The 25541-nt window shown below is 45.1% G+C and overlaps 3 protein-coding genes across 11 annotated transcripts in view; 2 read left to right on the top strand and 1 right to left on the bottom strand.

Annotated features, from left to right (window-relative positions):
- Positions 1–45: 45 nt before the first annotated feature.
- On the bottom strand, positions 46–7700 carry LOC136422406 (abasic site processing protein HMCES-like). 2 transcript variants are annotated; one of them, XM_066410173.1, is made up of 8 exons: positions 7662–7700; positions 4239–4368; positions 3400–3534; positions 3137–3236; positions 2535–2653; positions 1876–2284; positions 1438–1553; positions 46–1012 (listed from the first exon to the last, which is right to left on the bottom strand). In XM_066410173.1, exons 2-8 carry the CDS (start codon positions 4256–4258, stop codon positions 760–762), a joined length of 1152 nt encoding a protein of 383 aa, XP_066266270.1. In that variant the 5' UTR covers positions 4259–4368; positions 7662–7700; the 3' UTR covers positions 46–759. The 2 variants fall into 2 exon arrangements, with proteins under 2 accessions (XP_066266270.1, XP_066266269.1); XM_066410172.1 differs by lacking the exon at positions 7662–7700 and having other exon boundaries at positions 4239–4403.
- On the top strand, positions 5379–7186 carry LOC136422540 (zonadhesin-like). The gene is made up of 3 exons (XM_066410311.1): positions 5379–5492; positions 5934–6771; positions 7161–7186. Exons 1-3 carry the CDS (start codon positions 5379–5381, stop codon positions 7184–7186), a joined length of 978 nt encoding a protein of 325 aa, XP_066266408.1.
- A 701-nt stretch (positions 7701–8401) lies between the features above and the next one.
- The window catches only part of LOC136422405 (disks large homolog 1-like), an 86404-nt gene continuing 69264 nt past the window's right edge, over positions 8402–25541 (top strand). For 4 of the 8 annotated variants that reach the window (XM_066410163.1, XM_066410162.1, XM_066410159.1 and 1 more), the window contains exons 1-2: positions 8403–8705; positions 8793–8924. In XM_066410163.1, coding sequence (XP_066266260.1) covers positions 8687–8705; positions 8793–8924 — 151 coding nt within the window. In that variant the 5' untranslated portion in view covers positions 8403–8686. Of the gene's footprint in view, positions 8706–8792; positions 8925–25541 lie in introns of all 8 variants that reach the window. The other 4 variants (XM_066410165.1, XM_066410164.1, XM_066410161.1 and 1 more) reach the window with 2 other exon arrangements.

The raw sequence follows: 25541 nt of genomic DNA, 5'->3' as shown, positions 1-25541 counted from the left end.
GGGAAGACTTGTTTGATGAAGAAAGTAGACGAAACCAAGCAAGAGGCCTGTGGGATAGAAGCTTTTAATCTTAGTTATTCGGTCAGTACAAGTGTCCATGTCTGCTGATATATTGTACAAAGATTGCACCATTCAGTCGGTTTTAATTAGCCTGGCTTGTTATTTGTTTTTCATGTAAAACATCTAAATTTCGGCAACAGTTGTACAAACTACTGATCTGCTGCACATTTTATGGCTTTGAAATATTGCAACTGCCACAAAACTAAGCTAGGTATCAATATTTACAAACTCTTCAAAAATCAGTTTGTTTTTTAGCAATGAAGTTCAGTAAACAAAATGAATTAACCTTGTCCCTGCTTGCTAACATCATAACCAATACAAGTTTGGTGCCAATAGGCTCCCTCAGCAGGCTGAATATGAAACATTAAAAACTTCAATAAGCGTAACACGTTTTTGATAAACAAACTATATAGAGTAACACTTTCCTGTGTGTATTTCATACTAATAATCTTATTCCCTTCAAGTTGTTTTCTTTTTCTTATAAATCTAAATAAAAAAACTTAACAAATCTTTTTTGGAGACAAACTATTTACAAAAACATTTTCCACTCCGTATTTCCTTATCTTACTTCCTCCTTTTTGTTGGAGGGAGGTTCTTTAGAAATGAAGTTCTGTAAAAAATACTACACAAAGAAAAATATCTTACATATCTTTTCTATAAACATACAGTAACGTTTTCCACTTTCCTGATCTTATTCCTTCAAATAGTTTTCTTTTTCTTAGCGGGAGATTCGTCGTCCCCCTCCCCTTCTTTCGCTCCCCTCTTCAGCCAGGATGTCAGCAGGAACCCCGGCTGGGGGGTGGGGGGCGGTCTCTTCTCTCCCCCGCCCTGTGGGGAGAGGTGTAACCCCGGCTGGGGGGTGGGGGGCGGTCTCTTCTCCCCCCCGCCCTGCTTCGCAGGTTTCCCCTTCTGCAGCCAAGCAGACATCATCTTACTGCTGGCCGTCGGCTTCCTAAAGCGACAGGACAAAACAACCGGTTACAGAATGGTTCTGCACTTTTGTGCACCCACAATTGTAGCTGTGCACCTAATGTTATCAACTCTGGATGCACCAGCGCACCTAAATACTACGAATATGTGCGTAAATGTATTATTCTTGATGTAAAGGGACAGAAATAAAATATAAAACCATTACTATATTCTCAAGCTTGAAACTTGTGTTGGCACTGTGCATATTCTAAGGTTTGTGATAAGGTTTTGCTGACATTCTATTTTATTCTATGTTGTACGACCCCAAAATGTTCCATTTAGCTTAATTTTGGGTAATGTGCACCAGTGCAGCTATTCACAAAAATTAATTTCATCCCGTCCTGTGAACGGATATAATCGGGTGACGGAGATAGTGGCCTGTAACCACACACAGGACAAGGAACTCACTCCTGTCCGATCACAACCGGCGCCACACACTCCGCAGACTTGTTTCGTGAGTTGTTCACTACCGTGGAAACCGGGTGAAAGGTCAAGCACTCCTGGGGCTGGATCAACTCCACAGCCTGAAGAGCAGTAAACAATAACAGTAAACAACAATAAACAATAACAGTAAACAACAACAGTAAACACAACTTCAGTTTACAGAACAATGTAAGGATAAGGATGCCACACACTCAGAAACATACACTTACTCTCTCTTAGTCTTACACACACATCTACATGTAATCACATTCACACACAAACACACACAATCTACTCTTTCACACACACTCTCACACAAAAACACACACACACACACACACACACACAATCTACTCACACACACACAGAGACTACTCTTTCTCACACACACATACACTCACTCTGGGACACCGACTCTCCCACCTTGTTGAGCGGAACCCTGCCGTGCTCCAGCCAGTCCCGTACGGCCGCCTCCCCGTTCAGCACGGCCGGCATGCGGTGGTGGATCCAGGCCGTGGCGGGCGCCGCGTCCACCGTGATGACGGAGTAGGTGTACAGCGGCTCCCCTCCCTCCGGCGGCGTCCACCTGTCGAAGATCCCCGCCATGGTCAGCAGCCGACGCCCCTGCCACGCCCCAGAGTCCTCCTCAAGGTCGCCCCCCTCCCCACGCTCAGGGTTGTCCTTAAGGTCGCCCCCCTCCCCACTCTCAGGGTTGTCCTCAAGGCTGCCCCCCTCCCCTTTCTCAAGGTTGCCCCCCTCCCCCTTGTTCTGTGGGAAGTAGATGAAGTACGGCTGCTTTTTGCCGTCCTTCCCAGTCTGCCACTCAAAGTACCTGCAGGGGAGACAAGAGGACATCGGCGTTGTTACTTTTACCTTTCTGTACCTGCAGGGGAGCCAGCAGGATATAACAGCCTGGTTAGATTTACCTTTCTGTACCTGCAGGGGAGACAGGAGGATATAACAGCCTGGTTACTTAAACCTTCCTGTACCTGCAGGGGAGACAGGAGGATATAACAGCCTGGTTCTGTACCATAATTTTACGTTTTGATGTAGAATTGGAACAACAACGCTGATACACCTACCCGTCAGCGAGCACCACACATCTCTGCCCCTTCTGCAGCGGCCCCTTGAAGAAGCCTTTGGTCATCATCCCGTCACTGCGAGCGTTGTTTGTCTTGTACCCGAACCCTTTCGGGTCGCCCTGGGATACAGAAAGCAAGACGGACCAATCAGAATCCACAGAGCCATCTGTAGTGCCAGCATTTCTCATACAGCTGAATAATAACTTTGAAGTGTTAAACAAAGATCTCTCTCACAACTAAGTGTTTATTTCTAGCCAACATTTTGGTGACTTTCTGTCACCTTCCTGAGGGTCATACTGACTGGTTCTACTTCGCACTGCAGGTACATGTAGGTGTCATTTTGGCTCCACACTGCAGGTACATGTAGGTGTCATTTGGGCTCCACATTGCAGGTACATGTAGGTGTCATTTTGGACCGCATTCTCCCCACAACGGTAACACCTAGCTTACTGCACCTAGCTGTGGTGCGAACTAGAACCAGTCAGTATTGCCCTTCAAGGAAGGTGACCAGTAATTCACCATCCCGATGAAACTATACAGAAAGTTTGAAGTATGTCTATGCAAAAGACAGAACCAGTGAGTGAGTGTGAGTGAGCCGTTACCTTGAACCATGAGGGCACCAGGCCCCACTGCATGGCCGCCAGCGTCCGGTCCTCAGTCTGCGCCTCACCACCAAAATGGCTGCTGCACACCAGGACTGGCCTGGAGGGCACAGGTCAAGGTCAAACTAGGGTGTCAAGGGCATTGGACAGGAGTATATCATATACAGAAGTAGACTACTCCTATGTGATGCATTTTGAATCTAAATGTCTTTTGATTATTGAATCTAAATGTCCTTTGATTAACAAAACTGAACTTGGCTTACGTGCGAGACTGCGGACTGACGTTGTGCGAGGGGAAGTACTTGCTGCTGTCCCCGTCCTTCCATCGGGGCTGGCGGCGTTGGCCCCGGCGATCGCGGAACCCGCAGGCGCGAGGAACTTCGTCTGGAGCGAGAGTGCTGCAGCGGGGAAAAAGAAATCCAAGATCTGTGAAATAGAAACCATAGCCTCATCACACTCCATAACAAGTGTTGCTGAAACAAGTCCCAAGCCAACTCTGGAGTTTGGTCATTGGCCACACTATTCTCAGGAAGGGGTTGTCCGCCTGTAATGCTGCAGTACTGAGAAAAGCTGTTAGGGGGCCCGAAATCGCCATGTTTCGTTGGGATCGCAATAACTACCCTAAAATCAAAATTCATACAAATCCATCAAAAGGATTTTGAGTTATGATATTACTCAAGATCCTTATATATCATATTAATAATTAATATAACTCAAGATCCTTTATTGTAACCTCCTTGGTATAAGTATTTCGTGCTACAGTACTGTTAGGCCGCAAGCAGTGAGAAAACAACCATGATTCACAGTTCTCCGATATTCCTCCTCAGTCAGCAAGAGAAATGATCCCAGACATCTTCACTAAACAACAACAAAACAGCCGGTGTTTGCCGGTAAGATCTGCCGACTGTTGTGTCGTTCCTCATTTCAAAGAACACGATCACAACATACATCATCATAAACCCAAACAGCCCCTCCCCCTTTCCCCCTTTCGAACCCGCCGTGTTCCCGAGCCCCTGTACCCTGTCCGAACCCGCCGTGTTCCCGAGCCCCTGTACCCTGTCCGAACCCGCCGTGTTCCCGAGCCCCTGTACCCTGTCCTTACCACGCAGTCCGTCCACACATGCTGCTGCAGCGCGCTGTGACTATCCGGACCTGGATCTGTCTCTGTGTGGCTCAAACTGACCACTTCTGTTCTTTATATGCCAGTTTCCCGCCGGACGGCCTGTCTGGGCCTGCCAAAAACAAACATGGCGGATCAAACCGCAGCAAAACCATTTTAAGAAGAAGTATTAAAGTAACAAACTCTCAACAGGAACTCTAACCAATTTTGCATCCATGACTCCATAAAAACAGTTGCAAATAAAAATATTTAACTAGATACAAATTTTATATTGATATCATATTTTGTTGTATGTTGCTTAAATGTAGAAAATTGTTTCTATTGGTGCGTTTGGCAGCTGTATGACGTCAGCGGTCATTGACCGCCCTGTAGCGAATGCGAGGAATGTCAGTAAAATGTACCCTCCAAGTAGATGTAGAAAGGTGAAATCGTAACGTTATAACATGGAGCCGGGAGGTTGAGAAACGTTACAATTTCGCCTGTCCACATCTGCTTGGAGATTATATAAAACGCACCGTTCAAGTATGAAGTGCTTTGACAAACGAAACAAATCAAGGCTATGAGGGCCGGCGGACAACTAAATTCATTTTCTGCATTATAGTTTCTTCCGGTTTCTCACATTTACCACGATACGGTGGAATGACGAAGGTTGCTTTATTTACGTTTTGCTTCTTGTCAGGCTCCCAAAAGTTATGTACGCTCGGATATGGTAGCCTGCTGATAGCGGCAGCCCAGCGCCGCTCGGCCCCTAGCTAGTGGAGCCTCGGATAGCGGAGTCTGCGTTAATTACACAAACTACGGATATGGGATTGAGCGGTCAGTGAGATCAACCAAGGATGGATGTGTTCAAAAGTTCGTATTTTTCGAGAACCATAGTAGAATGGAGCTCGTACTCATCAAATACTGTAGGAACGTCCTCACTAAATAGTTTTAAAGAACCGTTGCAGTCAGATGAGATGTGCAAAGACTAGGTGTGACAGGCCTTCAGTGTAATATAACCAGCTGCTGTCCCGCCGCGTGCCTGCGAAGCTGCTATCACTATTTTACGCTCAAGGGCGGTTATACCGGCTGCACAGTTACAAATACAGAAGCTGGAGTGCCGCAACGCATGAAGAGGTCGTCATGACAACGCATGAAGAGATCGTCATGACAACGCATGAAGAGATCGTCATCATGACAAGCTTTGAATACGCGCACAGAACGGGCCGGACTTGTAAACACCTGTTTGGAGATCATGCAATGGCACACCTAAGGAATGGAACAGTGTCAACACGATGCAGAATTCATATCTTACTAGAACTGTCGTAGAGTGGAGCCAATTTCAGTAGGGGCATCCTCAATACATCACTTGTTTGTTTGTTTGTTTGTCTTATTTAGATCCCCATTAGTGTATACAATCCTACGCTATTCTTCCTGCAGTCCGTCTACATTGAACACAATTAAATCAAATACAAAACTTACACAATTGTTCAAAAGTAAATGAAACAAAATCAAATATGATAAACTCAATGTTAGCCTCGCCAGTTACGGCAAGCTCCTTCTCCTGGCCGAATTCTACTCTCCAAAACCAGAAGGCCTTGTAGTGACTAAGCCACAAATCACGCGGAAAAACAAGACCGATCCAAGCATCTGCTTGGAGATTAGGCGGTTTACCGCCGGAACACCTGTCCCGTACAGGACACGGTCCCGCTGTGCCGTCTGAACACCTGTCCCGAACAGGACACGGTCCCGCTATCCCGCCGGAACACCTGTCCCGTACAGGACACGGCCCCGCTTTGCCGTCTGAACACCTGTCCCGAACAGGACACGGCCCCGCTATCCCGCCTGAACACCTGTCCCGAACAGGACACGGTCCCGCTATCCCGCCGGAACACCTGTCCCGAACAGGACACGGTCCCGCTATCCCGCCTGAACACCTGTCCCGAACAGGACACGGTCCCGCTATCCCGCCGGAACACCTGTCCCGTACAGGACACGGTCCCGCTATCCCGCCGGAACACCTGTCCCGAACAGGACACGGTCCCGCTATCCCGCCGGAACACCTGTCCCGAACAGGAAACAGTCCCGCTATCCCGCCGGAACGCCTGTCCCGAACAGGACACGGTCCCGCTATCCCGCCTGAACACCTGTCCCGAACAGGACACGGTCCCGCTATCCCGCCGGAACACCTGTCCCGAACAGGACACGGTCCCGCTATCCCGCCTGAACACCTGTCCCGAACAGGACACGGTCCCGCTATCCCGCCGGAACACCTGTCCCGTACAGGACACGGTCCCGCTATCCCGCCGGAACACCTGTCCCGAACAGGACACGGTCCCGCTATCCCGCCGGAACACCTGTCCCGAACAGGAAACAGTCCCGCTATCCCGCCGGAACGCCTGTCCCGAACAGGACACGGTCCCGCTATCCCGCCTGAACACCTGTCCCGTACAGGACACGGTCCCGCTATCCCGGCCCACCGAGCGGCAAACATCAAAGACTTCCCGGAGCCACGCCCACCTGAGTTCAGCGACAGGTGTACTTTCACCTCACCAAATAATGCAGTCGCTAGCCCGCCTGATCTCCAAGCAGATGTCCGGGTTCGCTTTTTGCAGTTCACTCAGGCAGTTTTGTTGTGCGTTGTCCAAGCAGGATTGCACAAATTAAATACGACATCAAGACGGAGACTCACGCACTGAAATGGTTGAGGAGTCAACTTACTTTACTTTGGTCGAACTCCCGCTTGAACCTAGCCAGGCTTCCTTCAGCTACTTTCCTTAGCTACCGTTTTGTTAGAACTTTTTCTTACTACAATGTACTGTACTGAAAACGGTAGCTACAGAAAACAGCCGAAGGGAGCCTGTAACGGAGGCTACTCGAGCCAAACACCTGAAGCGTCCTTTACTTCGCCCTGTCCTCCATCAGGGGCCAGGTTTCCTACCTTCAGCTGAGGAGTCAAGCAAAGACAAAGGTGAGACACGATGGGTCAGACAACATGTCGAGAATTAAAAATGACTGGGAAAAGGTACGCAGAGGATACAGACTGTAGAATGATTGATCTGCAGCCAAGAACCGTTTGTTGCAATCAATTCGTGGGGGAGGGAGGTGTCAATAGGGAACTTTCCGAGTTTGGACTTGCTATACGCACAGGTGTGACAGCCCCCTTAAAAAAAAAGTGACGGCATTCGTGGGGTCGTGTGTGTTCGGCCAAGAACCAAGCGGGTGCCGGGCTCGAATCTCCCTGACGCCACCGATGTTAACGTTGTGCCATTGGAAAAGGCACTTAACACGACTTTCCTCACTCCACCCAGGTGTAAAAATGGGTATATTTGTCCTCTGTACGTGGCACTGTTAAAATGAGTCATAAAAATTTGAGTGCAGTGCCTTGTCTGTCAAAAAACGAAGTAAAAAATAAAGAATACTGACCGTCCGCTCGCAGTAACGGACTCATGGCTGATTACGCTCTACGGTCAACTCGGGTGTCTGTCTGTGTGTGTGACCCGAACCGTTCTCCGAGTGTGATACTTGGTAAAACGAAAGAACGCGTCCCATACACACAAATCGGTGACCGATGTCATGTTGTGGGCCACTACAGAGAAGCCTCCACCAGGCCTTCCTACGGGGGTACGGATCGTAGAATTCGGCAAAAAGTTCTACGATCGACCATGAAAGTCAGTCCACCCTGCAGATGGTGGTCAAACTCTACTGGCAATCAGTTCTCTCCCTAGAGCTAGAGGATCCTAGAGAAGAACGACACCAAAACTATGTGACAACTGCGAATAAAAGTTATTCGCTTTTCGTACTTATCATGACGTAAATTTTGCCTTGTCGCCATCAAGATAGCACTGCGTAGATGCGATTTATACTTCAAAGTCAAAGTCAATGTCAAACTCTGAGGCGACCCTTCAAACCGAAAAAAAAAGGATCCAATCCACAACAGCGGGCGGAACGGTTTGTTGCCGTTTGTAGCCAGTCAACATCCGAACGGCTTGTAGTAACGCTCCGCGCTTTTCCGTGCGAGTTTTTACGCAGCTATACACAAAGATGTAGCGAATTTTTGCACAGCTGACAACAAAGATACAAAAATTGCCGCGAAAAACACGTGCGGGTCAGAGGTCATCTTCGCCCCACGTGACGACTTTCCGGCGCGCTGATTGGCTGAATGCCAGAGTGAGCTCACGTGACCAGGGCTGGCCTGACGTGGTCGCCATCTTGCAGCTTGGAGAAACTTAGGAATTTGGCTTGAATTTCTCTTGGGCCAAGGAAGTGTGACCCTCCTTGGGGCGCTAGCGGGGCTGTGTACGTTCAAGTGCCTTGGTCGTGGTCGACGGGACGGAGCTCGGGGTTTGTCAAGACTGGATTTTGTAGCAGGCGGCTGTGTCTAGTGCCGAGGGAGGTGTGGGTTGTGCCCCAGGAATTTGAACCGTGCATTTGCAGGACAAAACGGAAGGATGCCCGTCAGAAAACAAGGTAAGAGTCGCTCCGTCTTGTCGCGCTGTGCTCGTGTTTGGCGCCGTTGTTGTGTGAGGTGTTGACACGAGTGCTGCTCTCTTCCAGACGCGCACAGGGCGCTGGAACTGCTGGAGGACTACCATGCCAAGTTAACCAAGCCCGGAGACCGCCAGCTACGCGCAGCGATCGAGCGAGTCATCAGGATCTTTAAAAGTCGCCTGTTCCAGGCCCTTCTGGGTGAGTTTATTGTTCAGATCTGTCCTGTGTGAACATGTGTGATGTGTGCCGAGATGACATGTCTGTACCGTGTTGTTAGCGGGCACAAACATGGCAGGCGTTACACGGCAAATATAGAACACGGTCTGCCCAGTCGGCAGTACTGCGCCCCTCCCCACAAACTCTCGCGCGGTACAAACAACTTCCTTGTTCCCGCTCAGCACAACAAGCCTCATTAAGGACTAATTACCAGGGTGGCTAACTAACCAGCGCTAATTGATCAGCGTGTGTAGTAATGTTAGGGTGGGCGGAAGTTTTGTACATGGGAAGACAGACGCCCTGTGGAGGTTGTAAGAGTCAGGGGTCAGGGTCGGCATTCCTCCTGATGCTAGCGAACCTCCCCTAACTGCAGTCTGTTGCGTGTTTATATCGCAGTTTTACTGAATGTTGCTGCGGGTTATGTACAAGGGGAGGTTCAACAGAACAGTTACACTGTGTCTGCTAGCCTGGCAGAATTTCCCTCCTACAGCATTTCCGAGGGGCAGTGTGAAAAATGTGGGGACAGTTGTTTGCATATTAATAAACTTGGCTGAAATGTCCGGACAAGAATGTGGGGTATGGCAGCGGACCGCCCCTCTGTAGGGACAATTGTAGGGAAATTGGAAAACAAACTGCGATTATTCCGGCTGCCGTGCCAATTTTCTCACTTTCTGGGCTGTCTGAGTGGTTGAGCAGCGAGGTTTGATGGCTAGAATAGAGCCAGAGGCTAGGGGAGGGTTTCTGTAGGATGGGGGCCTGTGTTGTTCTAGGCTCAAAGGTTAGTAAAAATAGCCGTCAGTTGTAACGGAATCCCTCGGGCCCTCATGCCAGGCAGGACTGAGAACAGTTACAGCAACTGGGCTGTTCTAAAAACAACACAAACTACACAATATCCTACACAATAGCCTACATAATATCCACCATTCATAATGAACTACAGCATTTGTCTGAGTAAAAGTATAACTATAAGAGAGCCCACAACACAACATGTGCACCTGCTATTGTAAACTGGGAACTGGTTACAGCAACTGGGCTGTTCTAAAAACAACACAAACTACACAATATCCTACACAATATCCTATGTAATATCCTATATAATATCCTCCATTCATAATTAACTACAGCATTTGTCTGAGTAAAACGAATCGTTGTACGCAACCAAATGTTTTATCCACCAGCGTTTTGATACCGTCTGTCACCTTCCTCACTGGTTCAGTCTGCACTGCAGCTATAGGCAGACGGTCACTAAAATTTCGGTTAAATAAAAGCACTTAGTTGTGTACAAAGATTATTTCTATTCAGTGACTCGCCAACCTGATGAACTATTCACGAGTAAGAGAACCCACACCGGAACCCGAACACCTGCTGGTGTAAACATCCGAGTTCTGCCACGTGTCACTTAAGGACAGCAGTTATCTCTGTCAACTCAAGGACTTAACAAGTCAACCACATATTTACTTTCACTTGTTTCACTTTCCCTCTGACATGTCAATAAGAACCAGTCTTCTAGTGTCTTCTGTCTTGGCTGAACTGGCTGAACTAGTCAAGTGTCTGGTTCATGTTTGTCAGGTTGTAGTTTGGTGGTGTTGGGAAGTTTAAAGGATGAAGAGTTAGATCTTAAAGTAACTGGACATAAGCCTGGTAATGTGGTAGTTCAACTTGTTGAATATACACAAGTGTTACAAATAGTACTTACAGAGAGGAGTCCCTATATGTATATATCATAGTACAGTACATGGTATCTCTCGGTCCTTGGTAGAGCTTTCCTAATCCTAGTTATTATACCTGTAGATTTATTTGACTCCAACTTCTTCCTGACTTGACAGTTATCAAATTATACATTTACAAATGCATGTTCAAATAGGAACTATTGAAAAAGTTGTAGCCAAAAGAAGATGCCAATAAGTGTTTCAGAATAATAGGCTCCATCTGTGTGTGTTCTTTAGAGTTTCTTTCAGAATGCTAGGCTGTACCTGTGTGTGTTCTTCAGGGTTTGTTTCAGAATGCTAGGCTGCACCTGTGTGTTCTTCAGGGTTTGTTTCAGAATGCTAGGCTGTACCTGTGTGTGTTCTTCAGGGTTTGTTTCAGAATGCTAGGCTGTACCAGTGTGTGTTCTTCAGGGTTTGTTTCAGAATGCTAGGCTGTACCTGTGTGTGTTCTTCAGGGTTTGTTTCAGAATACTAGGCTGTACCTGTGTGTGTTCTTCAGGGTTTGTTTCAGAATACTAGGCTGTACCTTTGTGTGTTCTTCAGGGTTTGTTTCAGAATACTAGGCTGTACCTTTGTGTGTTCTTCAGGGTTTATTTCAGAATACTAGGCTGTACCTTTGTGTGTTCTTCAGGGTTTGTTTCAGAATGCTAGGCTGTACCTTTGTGTGTTCTTCAGGGTTTGTTTCAGAATGCTAGGCTGTACCTGTGTGTGTTCTTCAGGGTTTGTTACAGAATGCTAGGCTGTACCTGTGTCTGTTCTTCAGGGTTTGTTTCAGAACGCTAGGCTGTACCTGTGTGTGTTCTTCAGGGTTTGTTTCAGAACGCTAGGCTGTACCTGTGTGTGTTCTTCAGGGTTTGTTTCAGAATGCTAGGCTGTACCTGTGTGTGTTCTTCAGGGTTTGTTTCAGAATACTAGGCTGTACCTGTGTGTGTTCTTCAGGGTTTGTTTCAGATTGCTAGGCTGTACCTGTGTGTGTTCTTCAGGGTTTATTTCAGAATGCTAGGCTGTACCTGTGTGTGTTCTTCAGGGTTTGTTTCAGAACGCTAGGCTGTACCTGTGTGTGTTCTTCAGGGTTTGTTTCAGAACGCTAGGCTGTACCTTTGTGTGTTCTTCAGGGTTTGTTTCAGAATACTAGGCTGTACCTGTGTGTGTTCTTCAGGGTTTGTTTCAGAATGCTAGGCTGTACCAGTGTGTGTTCTTCAGGGTTTGTTTCAGAATACTAGGCTGTACCTTTGTGTGTTCTTCAGGGTTTGTTTCAGAATACTAGGCTGTACCTGTGTGTGTTCTTCAGGGTTTATTTCAGAATGCTAGGCTGTACCTGTGTGTGTTCTTCAGGGTTTGTTTCAGAATGCTAGGCTGTACCTTTGTGTGTTCTTCAGGGTTTGTTTCAGAATACTAGGCTGTACCTGTGTGTGTTCTTCAGGGTTTGTTTCAGAATGCTAGGCTGTACCAGTGTGTGTTCTTCAGGGTTTGTTTCAGAATGCTAGGCTGTACCAGTGTGTGTTCTTCAGGGTTTGTTTCAGAATGCTAGGCTGTACCTGTGTGTGTTCTTCAGGGTTTGTTTCAGAATGCTAGGCTGTACCTGTGTGTGTTCTTCAGGGTTTGTTTCAGAATGCTAGGCTGTACCTGTGTGTGTTCTTCAGGGTTTGTTTCAGAATGCTAGGCTGTACCTTTGTGTGTTCTTCAGGGTTTGTTACAGAATGCTAGGCTGTACCTGTGTGTGTTCTTCAGGGTTTGTTTCAGAATGCTAGGCTGTACCTTTGTGTGTTCTTCAGGGTTTGTTACAGAATGCTAGGCTGTACCTGTGTGTGTTCTTCAGGGTTTGTTTCAGAATACTAGGCTGTACCTGTGTGTGTTCTTCAGGGTTTGTTTCAGAATGCTAGGCTGTACCTGTGTGTGTTCTTCAGGGTTTGTTTCAGATTGCTAGGCTGTACCTGTGTGTGTTCTTCAGGGTTTGTTTCAGAATGCTAGGCTGTACCTGTGTGTGTTCTTCAGGGTTTGTTTCAGAATGCTAGGCTGTACTTGTGTGTGTTCTTCAGGGTTTGTTTCAGAATACTAGGCTGTACCTGTGTGTGTTCTTCAGGGTTTGTTTCAGAATGCTAGGCTGTACCTGTGTGTGTTCTTCAGGGTTTGTTTCAGATTGCTAGGCTGTACCTGTGTGTGTTCTTCAGGGTTTGTTTCAGAATGCTAGGCTGTACTACATACATGTCTGTGTTCTTCAGGGTTTGTTTCAGAACGCTAGGCTCTGCTGAACCTGTGTGTGTTCTTCAGGGTTTGTTTCAGAATGCTAGGCTGTACCTGTGTGTCTTCAGGGTTTGCTTCAGAATGCTAGGCTGTACCTGTGTGTGTTCTTCAGGGTTTGTTTCAGAATGCTAGGCTGTACTTGTGTGTGTTCTTCAGGGTTTGTTTCAGAATGCTAGGCTGTACCTGTGTGTGTTCTTCAGGGTTTGTTTCAGAATGCTAGGCTGTACTTGTGTGTGTTCTTCAGGGTTTGTTTCAGAACGCTAGGCTGTACCTGTGTGTGTTCTTCAGGGTTTGTTACAGAATGCTAGGCTGTACCTGTGTGTGTTCTTCAGGGTTTGCTTCAGAATGCTAGGCTGTACCTGTGTGTGTTCTTCAGGGTTTGTTTCAGAATGCTAGGCTGTACTTGTGTGTGTTCTTCAGGGTTTGTTTCAGAACGCTAGGCTGTACCTGTGTGTGTTCTTCAGGGTTTGTTACAGAATGCTAGGCTGTACCTGTGTGTGTTCTTCAGGGTTTGCTTCAGAATGCTAGGCTGTACCTGTGTGTGTTCTTCAGGGTTTGTTTCAGAATGCTAGGCTGTACCTGTGTGTGTTCTTCAGGGTTTGTTACAGAATGCTAGGCTGTACCTGTGTGTGTTCTTCAGGGTTTGCTTCAGAATGCTAGGCTGTACCTGTGTGTGTTCTTCAGGGTTTGTTTCAGAATGCTAGGCTGTACCTGTGTGTGTTCTTCAGGGTTTGCTTCAGAATGCTAGGCTGTACCTGTGTGTGTTCTTCAGGGTTTGTTTCAGAACGCTAGGCTGTACCTGTGTGTGTTCTTCAGGGTTTGTTTCAGAATGCTAGGCTGTACCAGTGTGTGTTCTTCAGGGTTTGTTTCAGAATGCTAGGCTGTACCTGTGTGTGTTCTTCAGGGTTTGTTTCAGAATGCTAGGCTGTACCTGTGTGTGTTCTTCAGGGTTTGTCCTCACCTTTTACAGAACCGGGGTCGGTTGAACAACAAAGCGGCACATTGTGCCTGGGGCTGCTCAAACCCCTGTAATTTGCAGATAATTAATAGCGAAAATAGCCCGACAATTGCATAATAGATTGGAGTGAGGCATCCACTGCCCCAGGGTGCTGGGAAACTGTTGACATTTTAGTGGTGGAGCACTTGTTGGCAGTTTGTTAGTGTTTGTGAAATGTTTGTTTATAACAGGTTTCAGTCAGAGTGGGTGTCAGACAGGGAGGTGATGTGCACTTTTCATGTATCACGTTTTTCTCGCGAGTTATATCCTTTATGAACTACATGTATAATGTTATGATAGTTTCTGTATTATGAACCAGTGTTCACGTGTTTTTTTTTTAGATATTTATTTCATTTTAAACTAAGATCCTTTCCTATTTCTGTAATGATACATCTGTTGTGAATGTCCTGCTCTATATCAGTATATCATCACATAGTTTCGTGGCGAGTATTTCACCCTACAATATTTCTGCAGTGCATAAACCAACGTTTCAGCAGGATCACACTTCCTGGCCCCAATGAAAAACAGGAAATCAAACCAACTGTTGAACTCAGGTTGATGTTGAATGTTGTCTTCAACGTTGTTCAGTGTTACTGACCTCAGTAGGACCATGGGTTTCCCTACCTTTTGTTGATTCTATGACCTCTTTAGATGCTCTGCATGAGAATTTTTCTAGTCTTCGTTGTCTACCCAAGTTTGAAGGATGACTAAGGCCTCCTCTCCTGAGACAGTCACCATTGAACAACCCAGATTGGATTTATGTGACTCTTTATTTCATAACTGGTATATAATGCACGATGTAAAGATATCTTTTAAAAGACAGCAAATAACACACTTCTGTATCTACGGAGTTCATTGAACAACCGATTTTAGATTAATAAATAAATTTTCCTTGCTCAGCGATCCCAGTGGAAAGATGAGTAACCGATGAGTCTGACTCTGCCACTGTTTACTGTAAAGTCATTTACTTTCACCACTGTTTACTGTAGAGTCATTTACTTTCGCCACTGTTTACTGTAGAGTCATTTACTTTCACCACTGTTTACTGTAGATTCATTTACTTTCGCAGTGGTTTTATTTTACGGTAGGAGGGAAAAGGAGACTTTTGCACCGTTTTGAATTTGTGGTTGGAACTGTTCAACAATTCTGCTATACTGTAGATTCTAGTAATACATTCTGCTGTACTGTAGTAGTACATTCTGCTGACTCATCCATTATCGCTCCCATATGGTTATAATTATCACATGAAAGACAAGAATAACACCCAGTAACAAACACAAGTAAGTACAGTAGTAAGTAACACACAGTCTGTAATCTGGGCAGAGCTGGGAGGCATACATTGTTATTTGGGTCCTGGGTTTCCATAGTGATGGAAATGTGTACTTTTGAGTGGAATAACAATAAAGAGACAGAATGGAATAGCAGACCTTTCTGTGGATATGTTCTGAGTAGTTCTACATTTGTTAGGACAACGTAGCATTGAAATTCTTGCCGATCTACAATCCTGAATAGATTTTTGGAATGTAAAGATGGGAACCTAGTTTGTTATTTATTATTATCAGGTTAAGTTAGACTTAGATGACTGAGGAAGTTAGAAGAACGCCGGTTAGAAACAGAGCTGTGTCGTGCCTGTTTTATTCCTACCCCATCAGAACGAACAGTGCCCAGCAAAGGACCTCACACCCCTGTGATGCAGTGGAATAACCCACAGTGCTATGAATAGAACTGCTATGGCTCTATATCTTGTTTTCATGGTGTTTTTTCTGTGGAAGTGACTATTTCGATCATCAAATGTTTGTGGAATTGTCTAACTCTAACTGCTGAAGGCACGGACCTGTGCACTTGTGTTGTAGTTCCATTGTTTTCTTCCACGGCTCTTTCCATTGTTTCCTAGGCTTCAGGAGTTGAGGAATTGTCTGCATTTTATGGAGTGCCAGGAATTATGCATATTCCCGATGTTGTACACACACATAGGAAAGGTCGATCTTCCGCAGGCTTTAGTTTATTCATAAGGAATTGTCAATATTCCAAATGCCTCCGGCAAATAGAACTGCCCAGATTCCCCCCACTTTACAAATTCTGTTTATTGAATTATCCTGTTCATTAATATAGATAATATCCTCTAGCCTTTATAAAGGCTAGTCTACCGGGGTTCGTAATAAAAATACATTTAGACATACTGACATACGGTTTACAGAGATTACAGATTAGAAATGCCTGGAACTGTCTTTATCCCTTCTACTACTCAGCTATGGGAGTGAGTGAGTGAGTGAGTGAGTGAGTGAGTGAGTGAGTGAGTGAGTGAGTGAGTGAGTGAATGAAAGTGAGTGAGACAACACTAAAATATGAGGCATTTTCCATCCCTGTAGATGTTGCGCACATTCCCAATAGGTAGGCAGTAGCTAACCTTCCTGAAGTATCAAACAAACGTACACCTAACAAACTACATTAGGCATATGGGCTGGTCCACACGTACATCCATGTCGCTGCAGGAGGTCCCATGTTGATTTGGCCAGTGGTGTAAAAAAAGGTCACAGTTGATATTTTGAGAGTGCAGGAAGACATATACATTGTACATGTACGAACACCTGTCAGTTTTGTGAGCTAAAGGAACACAGCGTCTGCCTCATGCCTCACAGGCTCACACACAGAAAACAAAATGAGTCGTTATTGGGTAAGTCAGCTACATGGAAGACAAAACGTCACACACAGAAAACAATGATTTATTTATTGATTAATTCAGCTATGAAAGACTAGCATCACATACAGAAAATACAACCATCACATACAGAAAACAAATTGAGTTATTTATTTATTAATTCAGCTGTTAAAGACAGGCAGGCCTTGCCCTGCTGACAACAGCAATGCAGGATGGAATGCAGCACACACGGTTTTGGACATCCCCTGACTTAGCTGAGTCTCATCTTAGTCTTCTACAATACCTACAATATCTGGATGAAGGTTAAGACATCCAGGTAATAAGATACGCCAAAAATAGTTACTCAAGCAACTGGATAAAATTTTATCCAGTTGTTTGAGTAACTATTTTTGGAATTACCTACAATATCTTCCATTAGACTAGATATGTATATATATAGTCTCTGTTGGTCAATATTGACCATGGTAAAATGCATGAACCCCACAGCATCGACTGTGGCTAAACAGTTCTGTAAGAGATTGACAACTTCTCTGCCATGTAGGACACATCAGTAAGTTCTGTTGCAAAGTTCTAGCAGAGATTATATTATATATGCAGTAGTGGGAAACATGGAGTATATTATATATATGCAGTAGTGGCAAACATGGAGTATATTATATATGCAGTAGTGAGTATATTATATAATATATGCAGTAGTGGGAAACATGTAGTATATCATATATGCGGTAGATCTAGTGGGAAACAGGGACTATGATATGAATGATGGAGTATTTTGAGCCCTGCTGGTGTTGAACCAGGTCTACAGACAGCTGTTCAGCCCAGACTCCAGCTGTCACGTCAGGCACAGAACAGCTGAGTACAGAACTGCTTAGTACAGAACTGCTTAGTACAGAACAGTACAGGATAGAACAGTTAAGTACAGGTCTGGGCGTGCACAGGCATGATAGGCACTTTCTGTCTAAGGGTCTGGACCTATACCTACATACTTGAACAAAATGAACAGGGCTGTTTCCAGCTTTGAATTTTCCTCTTCCCACTCATTCATTGTTTTGGAGCCCATGTTGTTTATTTTCGCTGTTGAATGTGTCGTTTTGATTTAACCTTTAAAAAATATATTTTCAGAAATTTCATGTCATGAAGTTCAGAATCAGATTTTGGGATGGATGTTGAAATTTCTGTCCATCCCAACAAGCAGATTTCTGTGCCGGTATGGAGAACCGGTCCTGAAGACAGCCCTGAGTCTAACCTGTGGTCTTTTGAATTCACCGACAAAGTACAGCGAACCAGCTACCTCTAAACAGGACAGACTCAAGCATCGACAGTAATCTCCTTACAGGGACTTCTTGCACAATAACGCTATTCCAGCAGATATAATGGCATCATCATCACTCTCCATTCACACCAAATTAAGGTCACTGCCAAAAAGAACTTCACAATTAGAAGCAACCAGAGACCAAAGCTGCCATAAGCACATTACTGTAAACCCTTAATGTGTGTTTGTGACTTAATTTCTGACTTTATCTTTCATATGGTAGGGCCAGGACTTGTAGGAGGAAATTTGAATTTGACTTTATTCACTCCCTGAAACTGTGAGACTCCCCCTCAGACTCTGTGTGCAGGAAAAATGACTGTCCAGAAGGAGGCCAAATAGATGCATTTTTATGGTTGTTGGAAGTGACAGAGCCATTTACGGTAAATCTCGAAAATTTAACGTTGGTTTTATTTTTGCAGTTTTCACGCTGACCTGACTACCCCGATTATGTCCCCCAGATGACTACAGAAATGTTTCAACCGCAAATCTGAAACTCTGTGACTGAAAGCCCCATTTTCCCTCCTACCTCAGAATAAAACCTCAGGAAGGGAACCGAATTTACAGAATGACAGATCTAGACAGGTCATGATTCGCACAAATGATGCATCTGTGTTGACAGCCACCCTAGGAGTTACATCATGGCGAGTCTACATGGATTCAGCTCTCCTAGCTTTCCTAGCCCTTCTCTTATTTGACTGCACAGCCACTTTTGTACCATGGTGTCAATGTGGTGATGATGACTCGGTATTGTCTGCAACAATAGGCCTGTCATGGTTTGGCGGAGGGTCATTAATCACTGCAACAGCTGAGGGGGGGGGGAGGTGTTGAACATAAGGGGAGAGTCATTAATCATGGCAATGCTGGGGGGTGTTGAACATAAGGGGAGAGTCATTAATCATGGCAATATTTGGGGGAGGGTGTTGAACATAAGGAATTCCTTTTGTGGTTCTCTATTGGGAGCATTTATCCTGTGACTGGCAATGCTCAGTTGTGTGGCCAGCTATGAGATGTGATATTGGTGCATAATAATCTCCGTGCAGTGTAGACATGCTGATATGATTCCCAGTCTAACCAGACCCCATTATCCCATCATTATTAATCCCCAGTCCTGTATATAAGTGCATTATATCTGCCCTATCAGGGTTGAACAAGTTTTCAAAAATTCACTTGCCCTATTGGGCAAGTAGAAAAAAAATCTACTTGCCCGAACCAACTTTTGACTTGCCCGAAATCTAAATGACATTTTTTCTTTGCATCTTTGCTTGCGGTAATGAATTCTGTTATTTTTCAGTAAAAACGTCTTGTTAAGCATGTAATTATAGCAAAAAAGTTTTAACTATAAGACCAAGCTGTGTGGATGTCATGACCATATTTACGGGAAATGACAAAAACTTGAACAAGAAGCATGATATTACAACGTATCTTCTTTCACTTAAACCACGCCAATTTCATTTGTTGCTTCTCAGATTTTTCAGAATAAAATCAGAGCGATACGGAAAAAAATTTTGGCAAAAAGTCTAAGGTAAAGACACAGGCTTATTTAACATAAAGAACAACATTCAAGTTTTCAGCAAATGTTGTGTATCGATCATTCCTTAGATCCAGTACTACAATATTCCTGTGTTCACTGAGGGCTATTATTATTCTCCCATTTCTTTAGTAAACAGAAGAAAAAATCAGGTATTTGTCATATGATGGAAAAGTTACATTTAGAGTGTTGTGGATCTAATATAACTAAACATGGTTCTTATGATATGGCCAGTTTTGAATCGTTGTCGTGAAATTTTTACTTTCTAGATAACATTAGTCAATATCAATCCACACATGTACATCAAACAACACCTTCAAATGATTTTTTGCAGTATTAACATTTAGAAGTTGAACAGAAATTTAGAATATCCTGAATATACACTCAATCAGTTAAAATGTTGTGGGAACTCTCAGAGTGTGTCATATCCACAATGTTGCTGTTCAATGAAAGAAGGAAAATGCTACATTGAGAGAGTGCTCACAGGGATATCATGTTTCAAAGGATTTGATGTTGCAAAGTTTCATGCCAGCAGGTCTACGAACTGAGAGAGCCATTGGTGTTTGTTTACATGTACTATGTGAGCCAAATTGTCCTGTTTTGGGTTGAATTCATAATCTTTTGGAATATTTTGAGAGAAATGTAGTTTCTAATGATAAGATACATTGTGGTGTGGTGTTTTTGTGATCCTTTCACTGGAATAAAGTTTGTTTTGAAACAGACTGCATGAAAAAATCTTACTTGCCCGATCGGGCAAGTGGGGGAGGATATCCACTTGCCCGAACAGCACTTTCACTTGCCCCGGGCAATCGGGCAACCATACTTGTTCAACCCTGCCTATTGTGTATAAATGATATAACGACACCCTGTAGGCACCATCACTCCCTGGTGATATATGCTGATGAGCTCCTGGTCATGCTCTCGCCTCTCTCTTGTACTGCCCCCCCCCTCACCTGTACTGGCTCTCCCCTTTCTCTCTTGTAGATATTGATAAGGAAGGCTATAGATATCAATACTGAGCACTGGGAGGACCTTGCAGGTGACCGTTCCAGGTGGAGATGCACACTGGCCAGGCAACTGAAGTCAGGAGAAGCCAGACTGATGCACAGCGTAGAAGAAAAGTGGAATAGCAGGGAAGAACTTTGCTACAGAATTGAGTCAGCTTACAGATGTGACCTATGTGGCAAAGACCATGGCCAATACTGTCCGACGGAGGCCATATACGAGCAGCCCGGCATGTTGAGTTATCTTCATGATCATCTCAGCTACATCAGTCCCGCCATCAGCAGCTAAATTAACTCAGAACTCCCAGTAAAAGGCTATTAGTGTTATTTAGGGCGGCCGAGTAGGTTTGTCAGGGTGGGAAATACTTGTGTTGTTTGCCAACATCTCGCTGGGAAATTTGTCAAGACTTTTTGTACTGAAGAAATCCTTCAGTGCTGTCTTGTGCTAGGATCAAACTTCCCGAAACTTTCCTATAGAATGTGTACCTAACAGTAACACAAGTTTGGACCATCCCGATATCTTCCAAGGGACAAAACCTGAACATTTTGTTTTCAGAAGATTAAGATATGAGGAAACTATGCCATGATTTCCAGACATGCAAAGTTAGGATGTCAGAAAAACAAGATGAACTGGCAAAGGTGGCCTAACAAGCACCCCCCCCCCCCACAACCCTGCTCACAAACAAACAAACCTTCCTGCCCACAGGGCCCCATAGCTGTTGACTGTGAGTCCACATGTGGCCTGATGATTTTCCCATTCACCAGGCAGTGAGAAGTGTGTGTTTGGGGGCCTGACTGACTGCTGGGATTAGTTAATCTCCCCAGGCTTTACAACCTGCTAATCCTTCTGGATTAGGCTGGATTAAGGACAAGTGATAAACAAGTGTCTCATGTTTGTATTATAAAGTGGGGTTAATCCATTAGTAGTAGTCCATGGTACAGTCACCAGGCAGTGGTGCTCACAGTATTTCCAGCTCTGATGTTATAATTTTGAGAAGCAGTTTTTTTACGTTGCCCAGCGAGGGGGGAACATTGGGAAATGTATCAGAGATCTGTACAAATATGCAAGAATAGTGACATTATTTGAATACAATTATAGAGTGCGTGTCAAATTCAGTGCAGTGTATCCCAGGACAGCTTGGCTATACAATAGACACTTTTTTGCTGTTTGTACCCTTGCAACTAGTCTACAGGCATGGACTTGCAAATAAAAGCTACTGTATTATTAGATTTCTAGATAAAGACCCTTTTGTTACCTCCATGAAAGATATTGATATTGTTTAAGTGTGTCTATGCGTGTGTCTGTGTCTGTCTGTGCATGTGTCTGTACGTGTGTCTGTGTCTGTCTGTGTTTCTGGATATTTGTGGTCAGCAAAGGGTCATTAAACTCGGGATGGATTGTAATGATATTTGGTTTGTGGGTCACTGTTGTTGGCAAGACGAAGGTCTAGGTTGATCTTTGGCCCCCTGGTGTGTGACCTTGGTACTGCAGAAAAACATCTGATTTTTTGTACCTTTGGCCCCCTGGTGTGTGACCTTGGTACTGCAGCAAAATGTCTAATTTTTGTACCTTTGGTCCCTGACACGGTCTGGCCTTGTTTCAAATGCTACCCTTGATGTGATCTTACTGCCTGAATAGAACAGGGAGGGGGTGGGCGGGCGTGTTTTGATGAAAACCGACCTTGAGGAAAAAACACCTGCAGCAAGGTGAAGCCAATCAGCCGGGCACATCCCGGAGGTTCCGTGTTTACTCTAAACAAAAGTAGTTCCAGCTGTGAGGAATGTTGTTGACAGAAAGAACTAGAGAGAAAATGTAACATCTTGGGATATTCAGCATTTTAGGCCACACAAATTGGGTTCTAGAATTCAAAAGATAATTACTCAGGGGGCTTTCATTCTTGTGCGTATATATCAAATTCCTATGAGTTCCCTATTAATTTTTTTTTGTTATTCAGCAAATTTAGAATGCAGTGGCGGATACTCGAGTTTATTTTATAATACAAAACAGTCATAGAATATTCCATATCAATCCACTTACAAAAATACTTTAAGCAAGTCCTTTCAAAAAACATTAATACAAACTCATACAGACTTGGCATGCACACAAGTGTGCCAAACTGGAAGAACATCACAACAACATAGGTTAAGGGTCAGGTTTACAATCTACGCTGCGGGGGCACGCAGGGTCAGGTTCAAGTTTTCCTCCCAATCTTCTGCCTCCAGTTCTTGTGATGTTGGCCGTGTAGGTTGTGACTTCCTTATCCTGCACAATTCCCAGGTGTTCCGTCAGAGGAAAACTGATTTTAGCACCTCCATACGACCTCTACTGGGAAAGTCTTAAGATAAGAAACTTCAAGGTCAGCCGTGAGTCTCAATCAATACATGTAGTTCTGCCGTGGGGTCGTCTCAGGACAACCTCAGAAGATTTCTGCAACTTTCTCTTAAGGATTAAGACAACAAAGTTAAAGTTTGATTCATCCTAAAATCCTGCCTAGTAAATTTTTCCTAATGTTGGGGACCAGTGGAATTTATTTATGTGGTCTTATTTATATATATGATATTGTATGTCATGCTAGGGCCCGAAATTAATATTCAGGAATGGTGAACCTAACCTAGAAAATATGGTGCAGAAAATGAACTAAATGAACCCAAGTTGTACAGCTAACTTTGTAACTTTGAAACAAGTGATAAGACAAACATTTGATTATTTTTCTGACAATGAAATGTAAAGAGTATGTTGTCTACTAGAGTACAATAATGTCTTTGCATACGTAACCCCACACAAATATCTCGGTGCACTGGTGCATCCACAGTCAGAAATTAGGTGCACAGCTCCAGTTTTGGTGTACAAAAGTTCAGGTGCACCCAGCTGTACTTCAGCCCTGCAGGAATCTATGCAGCAGGTACAGACCTGTTCTATTGTTGCAGGAATCTGTGCAGCAGGTCTAGAACTGTTCTATTGGCCAACTGGTGACAGCCTGACATTTGCACTGCCGATCTGTGATCAACATGTCAATCTGGGACCTGTGCCTGGCAGAACTGCCCCATTCAGCGCTGTTCAGCAGGCTTTGTGTGTTCCCTTTGTGCAGTCTGACTGCGCAGAGCCTCCTGCTCGATAGTCAATAGTTACTGGGGCTCCTGAAGGGGGAAACTAGGGCTCCTGAAGGGGAAACTGGGGCTCCTGAAGGGGGAAACTGGCTGGGGCTTTACCTTTAGGGGACACAGAATTATTTCCTTGATTCTTGGACCCCCTGGCATACCCTCTTAAATTCATACTTCATCTTCTAGTCTGTGAAACTGGGGAACTCATGGTACAACGGATATATTAACTTGTATTAGAATTATCAGGGTTGCCATCGGAAATCTATCTGATGTTTTTATGTACATTACTCACTGTTTTTTTTATTTCTTCCTTGCAGGCAGTGGCTATTGGATAGTCCCATGTTTTAATGATCAGTTTTTTTTTTTTTACATAATACCACATTTTCTATGTACAATGCAGAAAGTGCACTTTGACCATGACTGGTGACGTTGCTCCCCCCTGAATAAGAAATAGGTTACAGATTGTGGACCCACCTGCCCATGTCTGCATGGATGGGCCACATCACACTTCAAGTGTGTGCCTGACCGCCAGTTAAACACGTCATTCTGTGTTCAAGCTAGCACAGGCCCCCCCTTCGCTGTGATTGGGACCCCCTTCGCTGGGATTGGGACCCCCTTCGCTGTGATTGGGACCCCCTTCGCTGTGATTGGGACCCCCTTCGCTGTGATTGGGACCCCCTTCGCTGTGATTGGGACCCCCTTCGCTGTGATTGGGACCCCCTTCGCTGTGATTGGGACCCCCTTCGCTGGGATTGGGACCCCCTTCGCTGTGATTGGGACCCCCTTCGCTGTGATTGGGACCCCCTTCGCTGTGATTGGGACCCCCTTTCCTGTGATTGGGCCCCCTTCACTGTGATTGGGACCCCCTTCGCTGGGATTGGGACCCCCTTCGCTGGGATTGGGACCCCCTTTCCTGTGATTGGGCCCCCTTCGCTGTGATTGGGACCCCCTTCGCTGTGATTGGGCCCCCTTCGCTGTGATTGGGACCCCCTTCGCTGTGATTGGGACCCCCTTCGCTGTGATTGGGACCCCCTTCGCTGTGATTGGGACCCCCTTCGCTGTGATTGGGACCCCCTTCGCTGTGATTGGGACCCCCTTTCCTGTGATTGGGCCCCCTTCACTGTGATTGGGACCCCCTTCGCTGGGATTGGGACCCCCTTCGCTGGGATTGGGCCCCCTTCACTGTGATTGGGCCCCCTTCGCTGGGATTGGGCCCCCCTTCGCTGGGATTGGGCCCCCCTTTCCTGTGATTCAGAGTGTAAGGGTGTTACTTTTTGGGGAGAACCATGTGACCCTTCATACATCTTTTGAAAAATCAACATTTGTTTTTAGAATGAGGCTGTAACAGAAGGAAAACTTCACAAAATGTGTCCCTTGAAATGCATGCAATGTTTATTTCAAGGTTATGAATTGTAACAGTGCAAAGTTCTGTACCTGACTCCTAACATTCTACGCTGTGAGAAAGTTCTGGAGAGAATCCTGCATCATCCCCAACTCAGGCTCACAACCAGGACACAAAACCTACTGGAGATTCATTTATTCTCGCACTGACTTGATTTTGCGGTAGAAGGGAAAGGATGTTTGAGTTTGATTGAGACATTTCTGTAGGACAGTTTAAGTGATACTTTGGAAACGCATGTTCACTATCAAAGTCACCAGTGAGGAAGTCACCATGAAAAACGTGAGAATAAAACCTGTGCACATGACTGTTTCCTGCATTACCAGTTGAAGTGTGGGTGGTGCTGTGCACATGACTGTTTCCTACATTACCAGTTGAAGTGTGGGTGGTGCTGTGCACATGACTGTTTCCTACATTACCAGTTGAAGTGTGGGTGGTGCTGTGCACATGACTGTTTCCTACATTACCAGTTGAAGTGTGGGTGGTGCCTCTGTGTCAACATGCCGCCCTGACTGTAGACTTGCAGTAACCAGTAACTAACCACTACCGATGTACTGTCAGCAAAGCCTCACTCTGACTCTCAGCACTGTAGAGATGTGAACTTATTACGAATTCAGACCAGGAGCCTGATTGTAAACAGTTACT

Source organism: Branchiostoma lanceolatum, chromosome 17 (genome assembly GCF_035083965.1).
Source record: "Branchiostoma lanceolatum isolate klBraLanc5 chromosome 17, klBraLanc5.hap2, whole genome shotgun sequence".
NCBI lineage: Eukaryota > Metazoa > Chordata > Leptocardii > Amphioxiformes > Branchiostomatidae > Branchiostoma > Branchiostoma lanceolatum.
This window is presented reverse-complemented; position numbering and strand designations above follow the sequence as displayed.